The sequence below is a fragment of the Enoplosus armatus genome, chromosome 14 (genome assembly GCF_043641665.1).
Source record: "Enoplosus armatus isolate fEnoArm2 chromosome 14, fEnoArm2.hap1, whole genome shotgun sequence".
NCBI lineage: Eukaryota > Metazoa > Chordata > Actinopteri > Centrarchiformes > Enoplosidae > Enoplosus > Enoplosus armatus.
This window is the reverse complement of record NC_092193.1, coordinates 5122480-5140803: the sequence shown is the minus strand read 5'-3', so window position 1 is coordinate 5140803 and position 18324 is coordinate 5122480. Positions and strand designations below refer to the sequence as shown.

Sequence of the window (18324 nt, the reverse complement as noted above, 5' to 3'; positions counted from 1 at the left end):
GTGAAGCCGTCCTCCCACAGTTTACTGATTTCCACCACGGCAGCTTTAGCTAGCATCTCCATGATCGAGGTTAACTTGCTCTGGAAAGCCACACAGTTGGCCATGTTGCCCCGGATCAGCGCCTCTGCTAGCTGCTAGCGACGTGGCGGGACGTGAAGCTAACTTTCTACGCGGTGCAAATCGCGCAACTGTTACAATCCCGACCGTTGTAGTTTTACATTACAGTTGCTGTTTGAGGTGAAAAACATGGAAGTGTAATACAATAGTAACAGGAAACGCTGGTGGTCATGTGACGGAGGATATACGGTGCTGACTGTAGGACAAAATTCTCAGCTGCAAACATGACAAAATAAACCGTATATTCAAGAAGCCCTGCCCCGTTTAGCTTCTTTAGGCAGTATATAATTAATAAATGGTTTATAACAAACTATAATGTAGTTGTAAGCAGAGATTAAACTTTTTAAGTGCTTATTAATCAATTCGTCAATAATTACAATCATGTAAAGCATCTGTAACTGGCGTACAGTGAAGGAGGAAGTATTCAGATCAGAACAACGTGTATGAAGTGATGCTTGATCTAAGAAATTCTTTATTTTTTATGCAGTATTGCGATAGTCTTTGATGGTTTTGTTGTTGCTTTGACATAATGTGTTTGCGTTTCCAGGAAAATATTTTATCATGTATTATCACTTCCAAAAAAAAATATTTCAGCCACTTTCCACATCATTTATAATGCTTTGTGAATTGTTACACGATTACAAACAGATAATAAATATTTGACAGTGCAATATACAACAGTTGTAATCATGAAATACGCATACATATTTTAACATAGTTTATGTAAATAAGAAATATGTATTATATTTGTTAATAAAGTATTTCTTTCTAAATACTACACACTCCAGCCACTGATGAAGGCCATTAGATGCAGCTGAAAGCACCAGGAGACATCTAGTAACTTATTATTTTTTCTTTTTTGTCAAATTAGGCCTCTATGTCGAAGGTCAAGAATGAATCCTGCATCGACACCTATTCAAATCTGCCAAAGCTCCAAATGTAGGCAACAGAACCCTTTCCCCACAAAGTTATCACAAAGCTTGAACCAAACTGACGTGTTACACGTTTAAAACAACTACAAACACCTGTGGGTGGCAATATCTTGCTGTTGTTTGAGCGTGATGTGTATAGCAGTGCTGTCTAATTTTGTCCACTAGATGATGCTCTATTTCCATGAGAGCATAAAAGCTGAGGTCAAGCAACTGCCCTTGGAATAACAATTATATTTCCTATTAGGTTACCTATGTTGTTGTCATTGTAGTTTCTTTGCTAATTGTGTACCTGATTTTGAATATGATCACATGAAATGCATCTTAAGTCTATTCACATTAATTAATTAAATAAATCACATGCCTATAACTTCTTTATTGGCCAATAAATTCCCCAAATATTTAATTGTATTTTAGTCATTCTCAAAAGTTGCAACACTTTTAACCAGTGGCCATCTGTCAAAGTAATCTTCCCACTGGAAAAATATATTCAGTTCAATTAAAAGGGGCTTTATTGGCATGGGAAACAGACGTTTACATTGCCAAAGCAAGTGTGACATTAAAAATTATAATAATAGGATAATAAAAAAACAAAATAGACTATGCCTTCAAGTTCTCCAATGTGTTGCACATCAAAGAGCGTTGGTAAGACACAATAAAGAGGGAATTTGAAAAAAAACAAAAAAACAGTGGTGGCTGAGGTTGCATTTGTTAACCAAAACAGACAGAAGAGGTTTGCTCCAAACTGACTGTTTGACCCAAGCTTTAGCCATATGTCAAAAAATATGTGTGAAAATTAAAAAGATTACGTTCAGTATTTAGCATTTTCATGAAGTACTTTACAATAATGATAAGATAACAAATCTTATCATTATTGTTCTTATGTATATATTTTGTTTCTCTACTGTTAGAACTGCCTCTGGATCTTCTCTTTATTTTCCTTCTGTTGTTGTAAGTTGCTGAATGCCTATTTTTTTCTCCCTGTAAAGCACTTTGAACTGCATTTGTATGAGAAATTACATACAAATAAACTTATAATCTCTCTTTCCCTTGAATTTTTTCAAACTAAACACCTCCTCCTGTAAACTTCAACGCCTCCAATTTGAACTAAAATTAACTTTTTTAATTTAATTGTTACAATTTTTAAATTCCTCAATTTTTTTTAATTTTTTTTCAATTTTAATTTTGTTACGATTGTTTTTTTTTGTATTAACCGTTTGAAAGTTTAACACGCGCGCATCCACGCGCGCACAGATGCATGGCCATTGATTGGTTAATATGCCTGCCAATCAAATGTGGGCGGGACCAGTGGGAGTTACACGGGTGAGAGCAGCGAGAGGCGACGGAGCTGTCAAACGCCAACAATCGTCTGAAATATTATCCCGGGCGGAACAAAAAACATCGTACTTTGCTCTTTTGTGGAAACAAGCACGACAGAAAGATACTTAGAGTTCACTTTGAGAATTCTGCCTTTGGACTTTTAAACCGTCGCCACGAAAAACTTCCTGTTTTGTGTGTGTTGGTGGATCTTAGCTCTCGGCTTGGCTCGAGTTTTGTTGACAAACTAGCCAGTCGGCTAGTCACTGAGCTAGCTGCGTTACCAACTTTGCAGTTAAGGGGTTCGCTTGTCGTTCTTGATTACTGCTACCAGGGAAAGGCATGGAGCCCGGTTTGAACTGTTCTTGCAAACATCTCCATGAAATGAGAACAGGTAAGTCAGCTTAACTTAAACAAGGAGTAAAAGCTAATACTGACTGTTGCTGCTTTGGTTTGTTTACATTTCCTGTTTAACACTTAACCATCAAATTAAACATGCTGATCCAGTTATGAATTCTTCATCTAACCACCTCTACTTAATATGACTTGTTGCACCAAGCTGTTTTGGCAGCATTGACTCATTAGCTGTCTATGGTATCCAGATAATGGGCATGTTTTTGTTCACGGTGCCTGCCCCATGGACTTGTTCATTACTTTAAACCCTTGAAGAATGACAGGTATGCAGCGGCTCACATATCATGGCAGTTTACCACAATAGGTTTTGGTCAGATAAGAGGTTTCTATTCACTTTTGTTGAATGTGACCTTGCTCAAATACTTGACAAAGATTGCTCTTTTAGTGAATCTCTCAACTGTCTGTCGCTCACAGGAGAAAGACCAGCAGATCACTAAACCACAGACAATTATTTTGATAATATTTCATTAATAGTGTAAAGAAAGGATCAGTAGATGTACTCATGTTTAAATCAGTATGATTATATCTTGTTTATCTTCTTTTCTGATGCAGATAGACGTACACGCAGTCTTTCTCTATGAACAAATAATTGTCTCTCACACTCATTCACACACACGCCCATTTAATACCTCTTGTCCTTCAGAGACACTCTAACCCTCTGCAACCTATCATTATAACATCACTTAAGTTTTGATTCATTGCTGACATTTTCTATTAGTCTGTAATCCACAGGGACACAGCTGGATAGTGTTCAGGCCCCAAACTACTGTTAAAACATGTGGCCTGAGGCTGCTTTGGAGATATCCCATCTGTTTTGGAGTAGCCACATTTTACAGACTTAAAAAAGGGCCGGCTTTTAAAATTCCACCCTCTTCCATGCATAGTCTCTTTGCTGTGGTGTCTTAAATGCATGGCCTTTGGATGTGCAGGCAACAGGGAGTAGTTTGGAAACAAATATAGTTTTTAACACTGGTGGCTTGTCTATTTTTTCTTCTAATCATTTGCATCAAGAAGATTTCCAGCAGCATAGCTCATTGAGGGTTATCATATTGCTGAATATTACAGGACTGTGTGATATGATTGTATTGTTTAATGCTATAAAGTTGTTCCGTAGTATAATATATATATATATATATATATATATATATATATATATATATATATATATATATATATATACTTATATATATATATATATAAGTTTTCCAACAGAAGTGGGTCTAAAAATTCCTTTTTGTGGTCAGTATACTGCTTTAGGTTGGGAAGATCACCCTGAATGAAGATTGCTTTTTACCCACCCACAGTATTTTGTAAACTAACATAAGTTGTACGTTTCAAATACATTTGCATCACTGAAATTCTAATAAATGTAAGAAGTTTGTGTTTAGTCAGTATTGGCTGCTTTGACCACCCATGTGGGTGTGTGGATATAGAAGTGCTTCTCGGTTGCTGCTAGCTGTTTTGAATCAGGGGTGAATTTATATCTTACTTGCTGACCTATTCTCGTCTACTCAGATACAACGACACAGATGAAATATGTGTGTCTGCTCTTGCTCTTGGATGGGAAAGCTACTGAAAAGAGAAAAGAAAGCCCAGGCCTGGTACTTGTGGCTTGCATTTTTCTTGGCATGGGCACTTTTATTTCTGTCGTACCATTTCAACAAGGCAGAAAATGAGGTGTCATTGGAGAGAAAAAAGAAAGTGGAGGATGAAAGCCTTTTAAGGATGTGCCTGGGACAGAGAATGATGTCAGAAGTTCTCTAAGAGTCTAGTGTCTGTGATGTAATACTAACGGACCAAGGCAGAATCTGGCTGTGTCATCTCAATGCTGTTTTTAGGATTTGATCTTGAGACCTCCTCTTCTTTTTTGTTTCTGCTTTGGTTTAATGTAGGCCAGTTAAGTATATTCCTTTTTAATCTGCATCCCTCTTCCAGTTTGCCACTGTTCCTCCCCATTTACTGGAACATGTTCTATCTGAACTATTCCGGTTACGTCTTGTGTAAACACATTGTACATTTCTGACTACACCTGACATATATGATTGCAATGTATCAATGCTGTGTGTGGGAACATAAATCTCAGAGTACACAATGGCAGGCCTTCAAGTATTTAAAGCGATAATGTGAACTCTATGACTCTTTTTATGACATGCATGAGCTCATTGTGAGACGCAGGTACTTAAAGGAATAGTTCAACCACCAAGGAAAAGTGGGCCATTGTTTACTTTCTGTCATTACATTTGAAAAGTTTCCAGGTTAGTGCCACTCTATGTCAGCCTTCGTTAACACAACTGAAGTGGATGAGAGTAGGGCTGCAACTTTACTGAAAAATGCCCATCACAATTTCCTAAAGTGACATCTTCAAATGTCTTGTTTTGTCCAACCAACAGTCCAAACCCCACAAATATCCAGTTTACAATGATATACATCAGAGAAAATCAGAAAACCTCACAATTAAGGGGCTGAAACTAAGGAATGTTTTGCATTTTTGCTTGAAAATAACGACGAATGATTCATTGATTATCAAAATAGTTGCCAATTAATTTTCTGTTAACCTGCTAATCCTTTAAAGATGCCCTGTGGAGTTTTCTTGTAAATAAACAAAAGTTATGTTTGCATCACCTGCATGCTTGCACTTGTGCATATGTGTCCTCATTTCGCATCTAGACAAGAACATGTTTTTGTTACAAAGAGAAAATTACCATTAAATTACTTCAAACAGCTTGTTCAACATAAACAGGTAATCCTTTTTTGTATACTGGTGCTGTTGTATTTATTTAGAAAAAACTGAAACAACTAATTGTGGAATAAAAATTATAAACTGTCAACACGACAGAATAACCCACAAGCAGGGTTCAACTGTAGTGGTTGCCTAGTTGCCCCAAACAACCGAACTGGACCACTGTAAATCATTTTGTTTGGCCTGGTTGCCTCTGTGGGCAACCACTGTTGCTGTGTTTGTAGAATCTTGTGTCCACAAGAAAGAGACTGCAGGTGTTGCATTTATTTACTCTTTTGGAGAAACTAAACTTAAATGTGGAGTATCTCGAAATTACGGAAGAATTAGTAGATACATTATTGATGCAGTTGTCCTTTCTACTGTACCTGTTGTACCTGTTGGTCAGCTGCCCATGAGGATCTTCATTAAAAACATTATTCCTTGAGTCTTTAAGGAGAAAAATGACTGAAGGGATTTTTTCTCCTGTCTCAGTGGAAAGGAATGTGTTTTTCAATATAGTTATACTCCACTTTTCTTTCAAAATATTCATAACCAGACTAAATATGTCCTATCAACCAAAGAGATCTTTCTCTGGAATAAAGTATTCTTAAAAGTTAGATATGAAAGCCACATTGTGTGTGTAAAAAAGACCTTTTGCCACAGACTTCCTTTCCTGTTACCCTTTGTACCCTGCTGATTTTGTTTTGGATGGCAGAAAGGTCCAGGACCTGAGCTATTCCTTGGCTAATCTCCCATAATTGGACAATCGGCCCCTATTACAGCCATTACATTGGGCCTGTTGAGCAATAGTGGCTTGTCTTATCCATCCTAAGGCAAGGCCTAGTCGACAGCTACAGCTGCTATTAAATAACCAAACTTTTCAAGAAGGAATAGCATGGCAGCTTTTGTTGTTTCTAGAGTGGAAGTCAATGTGATCCTAATGTGTTATACATCCACTCCATTCATAGGATTCACAAAAACATGCATCGTGTGAGGCATAACTATGCATAACTACGAATCTATGAACAGTAAACCCCACTGCTAATATACTCCACAGTAAATTACCCAATATGAATTTTTCTCTTTGCTTTCTCTAGGTCGCCAAGGACTCACTATACATCTGTCAAAGATGTGAAAACCCTCTCATCCTGGTGGACTCCCCAGTTGCCAGCAGTGTGGAACTGAACTAGTAGGAATTATCTTGGATCCAGCCAGGGTGTATCACCAGGGGTGCCCTAAACAAACATTTAAACTGAAGTCTATGTGCGTGACGTATTTTCTCCCAGGACACGAACTGAGTAAATTCTGTGCTGCCGTGGAACCATCGGCACCGTTAAAACAATCTAGTCCTCTTGACATGTGGGTACATTACAGAAAAAGGCCCATATTACCCTCACTGGTATCACCTTCTTTCACGTCACAATGGACCGAAATAAACGCAACTCCATCGCTGGGTTTCCTACACGACCCGAACGTATCAATGAGGACAGAGATGGTATCGGAGGGGTAGGGGTCGGCGAGATGGGAATGGGCCCGCCTTCACAGGTCAGTCGTGGTTCTTCATTTTTGTCAGTAGGATGCATTTCACGTGTTCACATGGTATGAAGGTGTGAAGAGTTCTGATACACACACACAAAATAATAATTGGGCCTATTATATTTGTGATTTGGACTGACCAACAGTCATACATTGTGTGAGTTTTAAGGATTCTTATTGTTTGCCTCCTGATCTAGTTGTTATCCATCATTCTGACAAAGATAATTTGTATGTATGTTTGATTTTCATAACTGAACACCGTGCCATCAGTGTCACAGTTGTGTGCACAAGAAATAATAATGAAACAAACTGACCAAAAGCACTGTGATTGGCCTGCAAAACCAGTTTAGGTATGAGATTAAAAGTGGCTATGTTTTGGTAAGTATAGGTGTTCAATTAAAAATGGTTATATTTAAATTAAGATTAAAGATAGTTGGGAGTATGGGTTGATGGTCTGTGTAATCCATATCAACCATTTCACACATTTTCAGTTTTAGTATAGATAGATTATAGATTCATAAAGGCCACATTATCTAATTTTCTGCACAAACAAGCAAGTTGTAGCAGTGGTCCCACAGCATGCAGCAAATACTTCATCTTAACCTGTTGATACCAGTCTGTTCCTGTCCTCTCCAGGTGGGCAGGGTGTGGCCGTCATCCTACAGAGCCCTCATCAGTGCCTTCTCCTGTCTGACACGCCTTGATGACTTCACCTGTGAGTGGATTGGCTCTGGATTCTTCTCTGATGTCTTCAAGGTGGGTGGAGATCAGTGATGACAGTTTTTCTCTTCTCTTTTCTCTGATTCCTACCTTGCTTGATTTTATCTTCTGCCCCTTTTTCCATCCCTTTGTTTTGTTCTCACTCCATCCACCAACCTATTGCTTATAATAGGTTAGAGTCACACAGTCCAGTGTTAGTGCCTTTTGCGCAATGTTCTGGATCTTAGAAATAAAAGGGATCTTGTTGTGCATGGCCCTCACAAGGAAATGGCATTTATATGTGATCAAACTGTAAAACCCATAGTGGTTTTCCATTTGACTTGATGTTGTCAAGTTGATACGATTGGTGGGTCAAAGACTGATCTTCTCCAGACAGTTTTAGGTCAAGTTTGACTGCAGTCACTTCAAAGACATCACTTACACACGGGGTTGTTAACCCTGTTACTTCGTTCACTTCCCCCTCCGGGCGTGTGGATGGAAGTCACACAAGCACGTTTGGCGTTATTAGTTTGGCTTTGCTAAGTGAAGCCTCTCTTTCAACAACTATCAGCAGAGAAATTAAATTTCCCTTATCACTTCATGTTTGTTGTAATAACACAACCACCATGACTGTGTGAAATTTTGGCTCAGTTTGGTTTAAATAAGCAGAGTGGAAGGACTACTGATCTAGGAAAGGAGCTGAGTTGCACTTTTGTGAAATAAATAATCACGGCCTTGATAGACTGATAGCATTTCAATGTAAGTTGGTATAGGAGGATACATGTAATGTAATTATTCAAGAGCGTTTGTGTGTATGTGCATCACTCACACACTCACGCATGTACACACAAAACCACGGTGTACATGTTAAATAAAGGGTTAACACACTGAATAAAGTTGACAAGTATGGGGGAAGGCTTGTGGTCTCTTATAGATGAAGGGAATTAATCTGATTAATTAAAGTAATGGCCTAGAAGGGTTTAAATGACATTAAGCCAGGCTCAGTTCTCAGATCAGAATGCATTATAATTTACAATAATTAAAATTTTTTATTAAGTCATGTGTTTATTGTAACCCATTGTGCTGTGGGTATGCCAGCTGCCAAAAACACCCCATTGTGGGCCGTGTAAACACTGGAGCTTATTCATAACGCACAGCGCTGCAAGTGAGTGAACAACACAGCGGCGCAAACAAACAACAGCCAGCAGTTTCAATTAATGATATTCACATTTATTGCATGTATCAGTGAGTGAAACAAGTGCGATCGCTTTGTATTTAACAGTGGTCGCTTTGCTTTCGTGCTGCTGTTTGAAAAAAGCATTTCAACTTCAGTATTTTGTTGGCGCTGGGGTGAAGAGTAGCTGCTCAAATACTGTCCAGAACTTTCTGTTACATTCTGACTCTCCTATCTCCACCAATATTACATAAAACACTATGAACTATTACTCTATACCATTACAAACACTGTCGGACACACACTATATAAAACAACGAATCATACCATTTATTGTCAGGACAGAAAAGTTGTGATGCAGGCTGTGAGTTGTCTAGCATATCTTGCCTAAATTAAGTTGGGTTTACTTAAGTTAATGTTGACCTGCTTAAAGCTATGTGTGCACTGTGCAGCTCTAGGCTAATAGTTGGATCGTGACTCTGTGAGACTCATAGTCAATATTAATTCATTCAAATCAGAAGCCAAATTAGGCTCTAATAAATGTTCAGGCAGGATCTAAACTTTCAACACACATAATCAAGATAAACAACCCCTTTTCGTGTGCGATTTATTGTAAGTAATCTATAGCCTGTTGTTGAGCAATGGAAATATCTGTTAATATATTCTGTGTGAGAGAGGAATGGATAGGTAAACAGAGAGAGAAGAGGAAATGGTGCAGAATGATGAAAAGCTTAAAGTCAATGAGAGTGACAGCTAGAGATGGGAACAAAAAGGAGGTGAAATTAATGCAGATAGAGGTTGAGGCTAAGAGGAGGAGGAACCAGAGGGGGGAAAGCTTTTGATGGTAGAGAGTTGGGGTGGTTGAAGGGGATGAAAAATGGGGGTTGAAAGGAGGTTTTACAGGTTTATGGAGTACAAGGGATGGGGGCAGACGACGGCTTCAGAGGAGATGAAGTTGAGTTTTTGGAGAAGAAGGTGATTTAGAGGTTTTCTAGAGCTTGGGTTAGAGGGAGGAGGAGGAAAGGGAGAAAGTGTTTGGAGGACAAGGAGCTATTAGAGAGGTGAGCCTGCAAGACCAAACAAACAGAACGGCAGGAGACGAGAGGAGAAAAAGAAGAACTTGGGGTTGACTACTGAGGAAGATGAGGATTAGGGTTGATGGTTTGTTGCAGACCACAGTGAGGAGGAGAAAGAGGGGGATCAGGGCTAAATGCAGATGGGGGGATGTGAAGAGTGAGGAATGGGGGGTCGGAGGAGGATAGACGGATGTGGGGGAGGAGGCCTTCAGAGGAGTGGCCATCTGTTGTTTCTGCTGTCCTGTGGTGGAGACTGTCGGCTCTCATAGCTCGGCCCCTTCCTTTGAACTTGAACAGAGCGATTTTTGTGTCTGTATGAATGAGACAGAGAGAGAGAAGCATACAAAACACAGAAAACTCCCGTAATCTGAATCAAAATTTGTGATCTGTTGTGTTTGTTCTACAATACATAGATAATCTGATAACTTTGCACTTCGTTGAGATGTCTCCAAATACATAAATTGCAGTTTAGTAACAGTTTTGTCCATTGACTTTCCTTGTTAATGCATCCTATATAATCCATATTGACTTTGTCCCATCTGTCAATTCCCTTTCCTGCTGTAAGTGATACTGCCCATCCATTGTGTCACCAGTGTACCTTGGCTGTGATGATGGAAGACAGTAGAGGAGCCATTGTTAGAAGATGATATAAAGCCCGGTGTTGTAGTGAATATGACTGACAGTCTCTTAACATGTTTCATACAGTAGATTAAAGATTTCCAGGATTATCCCAGCCTGAATTGATGTCGTTCTGAGAGAGCTGGTAACAACGATTACCTAAGAACAATGTGGACTAACCAAATTATGTACCACCCTTTTTGTCATTTTTGTTTTCCACAACTCAAAAGTGCCGTGGCATTGATGTGATCAAAGCTGTGCATGTATGTAGGATGCTTCCAAGTGATTTCCTGTACTTTATACTTTGCCTGGAGCTCTTGATAACGTTTGAATAGGCTCTTTGTTGCTGAAGGCTGTCTACCTATAGATACAGGGTGTCATTTTAGCCTATTCAAATTACTGGATTAATACCTGCATCATGGTCTAATTATGTTTCTGCTGTCAGGAAGTGAGTTCGCAAGTGTGTCTGCAGCAGCCCAGTCATTGATGTGCTGCCTTCTGTGGTTTGCAGGTTGATATTTCCTATTTGCATGCATGTGAGTGCATTCAGAAGAACTCAGAATTCTTGGTAATTAATGCACTGCGGTGTCTCTGAACCCCGTGCTAGGCATACAGCGTGGGCCTCCTTGTCTTTAATAGAAACCAACATTTCTCATTTGTGTAACCCATTTGTATTTGCTTCAATGGAGAGATTAAATGTGTTAAGTGCTCTTTCAGAGGCTTTCTCACCCTATGAAATGGACTGCAGTTATTTTTGGGAAGCAAACGTCAGTGTGTTATGAAGTACTCCAAAATAAAATCTGTTTATTTCAAATTCCTTCTCAGTCAGGAGGGATGTACAGGGCATGTTAGTAGTGTTTCTACCAGTAAAACACATTCTTTTTTAAAATGTTCCAGTTTTTCAGTTTTCTCCCTTTTAATGCTTAATCTTGAAACCCATCACCAACATACCACCTCCTGTTCAGAGAACTGGTCAATACTTTGAGTTTACTGTAACCAGGCAATGTTTACATCTAACATTGGGCTTTTGTATTTTGTAATACACAGGTTAAACACAAGTAATGTACTGTTTATAACTGTAGCAGGAAGGGCTTCAGTGTTGTCTTCATGCTGTGACCTATCTACAGTGTTTGCTTGCCTTTCCACTCAAGGCATGCTGGGATAGGTTCCAGCCAACCATCGATGGGTGGATGGTGATGCCACCGCTATCTAACAATTAGATGGAAACTAAAATCCCAATGCACAATAATACAAAATTGATTGTGCAGCTCTGGATTGACACATTTACTTTGTCATGGTTGGTCAGCACTGACTGACCTCATTTCAGTTCTCTTTTATGTGCTGCTTTCCTTTTCTGCTTCCTCTGTTTTCTTGCTGCATGAGCCAGATATTTTTTCTTTTTTACAAGTATTCATTGTACAAGAGCAGAGTTTCAAGCTGTTCTACACATGGAGCTGAACATTATTAAGAATTCTGTGTTAAATTGACCCATTATACAGTCCCAGTTTTTGCAGCCAGCAGAATATAGTTGATATAGCGCAGATAATGGGATTCAGCCTTTGTTTAGTTGTGCTTGACTGTATTTGCAACATGTTGAAATGTGGCGTCATTTGACTGTTTTACAGGTACGTCATCGAGCTTCAGACCAAGTTATGGCTCTGAAGATGAACAAGCTCAGCAGCAACAGAGCTAACATGTTGAGAGAGGTCCAACTAATGAACCGGCTTTCCCATCCATACATACTCAGGTTGGTAACAGAATAACTTACTATATTCAAGGGTTACTAAGTTACTAAAACTGTTCAGCTGGACTTGGAAAATGTGTTAACTTCATCTAACTTTTGAACTATAAGCTATATTTTGAACTTAAAGCTATATTAATGTAACTTATAAAACAAAGCAAGCAAAACAACATGTTTATTTTCCACTTTTTTGTTCTACCTGATTATTGCATTATCATGTAACAGCTACTTTGTAAAATATGATTAGTCCTGGTGTAAAAAACTCATTATTGGTAGTGGTTTCTTTTTAGCATGTTTAAAGGTTTAATCCAAAAGTTTTTTTATTTGTTAGTTCATTACAAGAGATTCAATAATAAGATGCCAGTAATAATTTGGAATGAGCTTGCTTTCATAAATTCACAGAAGGCTTATTTTAAGGCTTAAGATTGTAGGTCACTCAGTAGCTGCTAATAATAAATAAAGACTAAATCCTCATTATTTCCACACAAAAGACATTACACATTATATTAGTCATTTCTTATAACACCTGCCGCCTTCAGTTATAAATATATATTGTGTTGCTCTGTGCCTCTACCTCTCTCTTCTCTCACTTGGTTATGAGCCTGTGGTTGTGACCTGTTTCCTTTGGGGTTGGCTAGAAACTGTGTCAAACACAGAGCCTATTAACAATGGATTTTCTAAACCGCCAGCTCCTGTTAGAGCTGCAGCAGCTGCCTAGAGGCGAAAAAAGCGAGGAGGACCCTTTCTGTCGCAAGGGAACAGGACGAGGCTATGAACAATCAGGTTAATTTTTTTTTAGAGGTTAATGATTGGTCAGACAAAATAGGCAAAGCATGATACTGTGTAAGCCCCTTATACCTGGTGAGACTGACACTCTATACCACTTCGACTTAAGCGGAAACCAGCAACAGCTTTTAGAGGAGCTATATAATATAAACTCTTTTTGCAAGCTGACCAGTCACAATAACGTGGAGGTGGGACTTGCATGCAGTGCACACAGCTGATTTGCTTTTCCACCTCGATACCCAAAGCACAAACAAAGTATGCCCAAACCTAAGACAGTGGAAGATGCAACATTGTGTATTTATTCAATTTTTAATAATCTGTAACTATCATATAAAGTAAACGAAACAGCGTTTGTCATCACCAGCATACAGTAATTGAGCTTCTGACACTTTAAGCTTTAAATGCAAGACAGTGTTTTCCAGAATGCATAATAGTATGAAAAAGTCTTCAGACAGCAGTAACGTCCACACACATTGGTTGTAAAGGACCTTGTTGTTCTCTCTTTGAACTCTTGTCTTTTGTTGTCTATTTGTGTCATTGGTCGGGTGTGAATGGAAAATTACTTTCCTGTCATTTTATTACTTTAGACATTAGACAACTTGAGTACATTCAAAACACCGGCGTCAGAGTTATAACAAGAACTGAGCGCATTACCCCCGTCCGTAAGTCTTTAAACTGGCTACCAGTTATTTATAGGATACATAAATTAAAAACGATCCTGTTCTCCTTTGGCTTTAATTGATTAGTCTCTCTTCACATGTTATGTCCTTTATTGAAGTTAGGGCAACCTATCACTGCACTGTCACTACACTAATACTGAATTTCAATGTTTTTTGGCCTATTTGTATTTTCTTTTCTTTTATTCATTCATTGATTTTCTTTTCTTTTTTATTGTCTTTTTAAAATGTTGTTCCAATGCACTTCTTCACCTCATGTAAAGCACTTTGAACTGCCTCTGTATTTACAAGGTGCTATACAAATAAACTTGCCCTGCCTGTCGTTTTACGACAGGAAAAGAAAAAGTCAGTAGACAAAATAAAACTTTATAGCAATGAGAATTCAAATCCATGCAAAATCATCTACATCGACTACGATGGCCAACAACAGTATTGTTGCTCATTTCTTTGTAGTAAACACTTTCTGTGAAGTTCACATTCTGCTCTGGGCTCCTGAGTGGGAGAGTGTGTGTTTATGAACATGCACATACATGCATAAGTGTCTGTGTGTGTGTGTGTGTGTGTGTGTGTGTGTGTGTGTGTACTTGTGCATGCACACACATGCACACTATCTTTTACAATGCCATCTTTGTTGAGCATGCCCAGTGGATTGTGTGAGTGTGTCTGTGTGTTAACAAGCGGACACTGAGGGGGTCATTGTTAGCTAAACTCCAACAAGGACCCACAAAGTTGACCTTTTCATTGCCTTCAGAATTAAGAGGCCTTCAATGCTGCTCATGAGCAAAGTTGGTTCACATGTTGCTCTGCACACACACGTTGTTTCACTTAAGTTGAAGGAGTGCACGGTCCTTTCTGGGTTAAGGATATTTTCCAACTACTTGGGTTTATGACAATTCTTAAAAACCCATCAGAAAAGTAAGAAATGGCAGTTTTTTTTCTCTATTGCTATAAAAGTTGATCATTAAGATGGAAGTTTTTTAATATAGTGACATCCATTTTGTCAGAGTGGTGGAGAAAACACGCACACACATAAATGAAAGAGCAGTGTGGAAGATTGTGTTTCTGTTTAATAAGAATGTAGAAATTGATAGGCTGGGTAGAGGGAGAAAAGGATGGAATTCAGGTGAAGCACCGGAGCTGTTATTATCTTCCTGTTAACAGACAGTCTAGCAGTAATCACTTGTCTGGTCTTGCCCGCTGGAATCTTAAACTTTTCTTAACTGCTCTTCCTGCTTTCTCTGTTTACTCACAGCAGAGAAGGTCCTGCAAGTGTTTCAATATTTCCACATTGTCTTCATTTATATGACTCTTGAATTAAGAGAAACTAAAAGCTGTATGTGATGGGTTTTCTCCCAACTTTTGTTTAGTTTGTGAAGATACGTCCAGTTGTGCGCCAGCCTCGACACTCACACATTCCAATCAAATTCTTACAAATGTCTCAAAGGTTGAATCACGACATTATGAGAACTTCATCTTGCATGTCTTTTGTGGTTTTGCAGGTTCAAGGGAGTGTGTGTCCATGAGGGCCAGCTTCACGCTCTGACAGAGGTAGGAAAAAACACCCACAAACACACCATTTCACATTAAAGCTTGTGTACAAAGTAATGATATGTGAGATCAAAGTGGCTCTACTAATGAAAGGTGGTGTGCTGGTGTGCCTATATTCTACTTGTGTCTACATGTAAATGTCAGAACTGATCCATGTGTTTGTGTATGTTCAGGTGAACCTCACGTCATCCATGAACACAACACAGACGCACACTAGTCTGTAATTGTGGAAAACCCAGAGAACTGAATGTTCTTGACACTCAGGCTGTGTGTTTACATGTGTGTGTGTGTGAGACAGAGAGAAAGAGGGAGCGATAATTTGATACAGGCAGCTAATAAAATTCTCCAGAGATACTTAATGTTAGAACGTACACCATTAAGGTTACAGTGAGCAATATTTTTAGGCTGCACAAAGCCTATATTTAACCTGTGTATGTTCATCAGTGTGTTTAAGTGTGTGTGTGTGTGTGTGTGTGTGTGAGAGAGAGAGGGGCAGATAACTTTATTTGGAAGAGAAATGAGAGGCACTAAGGGTAAATGTAACTTGAACACACAACATGAAGACGTCACCTTGGGCTCTGGAAAATTGTGGTGGCATTTTCTGCCTCTGTCTGGACCAAAAGATTAACCGAGAAAATAATTGGCAGATAATTAAAATAATCGTACCCCTGCTGTTCAAGGATGGTAACTTCACTGTATTAGTTCGATGTCCTAAACTGTGAGATGGCCGTTCTATATCCTGTTGTCATTGTATTCACACACAAACACACATTCATGACAGATGCACACATGTACATGTACATACATTCACACTCATACACTTCAACAGTTGAGCCAGTGGCTTAAGATGCATCTCTGTAAACCTGGTTGTATTTGAACACACATTCATTGGGAAGATGCTACAAAACACATGATTCATCCCCCTCTGAAGAAAGCATACACTGTTAAAGATGCTTCCAGGCGCACACACACACACATGTACTTGATTACACTGTTGCATTGCACAGTGAATGTGCTTATTGTTGACAAACAAAGACAAACACCAACTTTCTGTAGTTGCGTAAGAGAACACATCTTTAAGATACCAAATTTACACACACGCTTCATCCCATTCTGCAGTTGCAAAGTGAATCCATGCATTGTAAGACACACATATGAATATACATACATGCACGCTGCGGTAGGTCTTGTTTTCCTGCTGCAGGGTAAACCGATCCTGTTGTGTCGTGTCAGGACAAACCTGAAGGCTCTGACCCTGGTAGCAGGCTCATGCTGTTTCGTTACGTGACCCCCTCTATGAGGCCGCGCTCAGAGGAAATGGAGAATTAAGTTTCTGCATGGCCCCAAGCTACTTCGAGAAACTCTACATCTCTCATGCGCAGACACATGCAAGTCCACAGACAACTGCAAAATAAACAAAAGAGAACTGTTTGATGAAGTACTTTGACTTTTGTACTAATTGTTTGTTGTTTGGAGAAAGGATATACTTGACATGTAGAATATAGTAGGTATTAAGGCACAATGAAAGGTAGTGTGAACAACATATATGTGAGAATTAGCTTTTGAAGACGCTGGAAGATGAGAATAATCTAGTGTTGGTCTCCTAACTTTTTTAGAGCAGGTACCCCTTCAAAGGAAACTTATTGTCATGGCACCCCAAGTCACCCAACCCCCAATTTACATGCATATGTACTCTATGATGCTAATCAGTACCAGGGATGAGAGAGCCAGATCGCACATATATGATGTTGGGAAAATGCTATACCACAGTGAATACGGACAATGATGCATATCTGTCTCCCACAAGCAGACAAAACCCGTCCGTTAAGCCGTTAGCTGAGTAGTGTTCGATTTTAGGTTTGTTGGTCGGCTTAGATTCAGTTGTGTCAGACTGTGTTGAGGGCTGAGATGTATCAGGATTTCTTTGAGCTCTGTTTGCTGTGTCAAATCTTTCCATCGCTTGTTCTCACTATTTTTCTGACTGCTGAGTTCCTGAAAAACTCGGAAAAGCCAGAAAGCTTGTTATGTTGCTATGACAATTGCCTTTAGTAAATTTAGGAAATGTCGTGGGGGGTTTTTTTATGTGGTGAAACGCGCAATAAATGAACAATGATATGGTACATTTTGAGGCACCGTTTGCCTCAGTGCACCTTATAGGAAATGCTTCTGCAATCATAATCTGGGCTAATGGTAAATCATGACCCATGGCAGGATTATACTGCTGTTTGAAGCTGCTCCCAGCAGCAAACAAGGATTCTTTTGTTTGAGTCTTTTCTGGTTTTTTAACTTGAAACACAGACAGTGTAGCAGAGCAATCTCCACAACAGTTGTAACCGGCCGTATGTTTCTCATTTCCTTAGCTCTCTCCAATACACATGATCATGGCCAGGCACATATATGGCTCAACGTGTGCTATGTCAAGTAATTACTGTGGTGTATCAGTAACTCGACAAATAGGATAAAGCAAATTCCAGGGGAAAATACCATGCCTGAATAAGAGGCTTTTTTGAATGCGACTTTACTTCCATTCAGTTACTTTTAGTTGACACAGCAGGTGCACTCTTCCGGTAAACCATGTGATTTGCATTCTGGACCAGGCACTCTTTGCACTCGCTGCATATTCTGCCAGTGTGAGAGTAAACTGGCCGTGCTGCCTAGATCTTAAATGAGATGATGAAGGAAGGCGGTTGGATTAGTCTGAGTTTTACTTGTCTCCAGTGGAGTTTCCCCCTGTTGTATCCCTCTCCCCCGGAAACTCAACCAGGCAGACAACAGATGTTGAACTCCGTGGCTACTGAGGAATTTGTTGGACAAATACCGTAATCCTCTGACATCTTGAATTGGGTGTGTGTGTGTGTGTGTGTGTGTGTGTGTGTGTGTGTGTGTGTGTGTGTGTGTGTGTGTGTGTGTGTGTGTGTGTGTGTGTGTGTGCGTGAGAATATTTGATGGCATAAGACTGCTGGTAGCTCAACC

General features: G+C 39.3%; 1 protein-coding gene across 1 annotated transcript in view; it reads left to right on the top strand.

The window, feature by feature from the left end:
* The first annotated feature begins 2394 nt into the window (after positions 1-2394).
* The window catches only part of tesk2 (testis associated actin remodelling kinase 2), a 28109-nt gene continuing 12179 nt past the window's right edge, over positions 2395-18324 (top strand). The window contains exons 1-5 of the mRNA XM_070919381.1: positions 2395-2757; positions 6594-7041; positions 7669-7788; positions 12225-12346; positions 15303-15351. Coding sequence (XP_070775482.1) covers positions 6919-7041; positions 7669-7788; positions 12225-12346; positions 15303-15351 — 414 coding nt within the window. The 5' untranslated portion in view covers positions 2395-2757; positions 6594-6918. The remainder of the gene's footprint in view (positions 2758-6593; positions 7042-7668; positions 7789-12224; positions 12347-15302; positions 15352-18324) is intronic.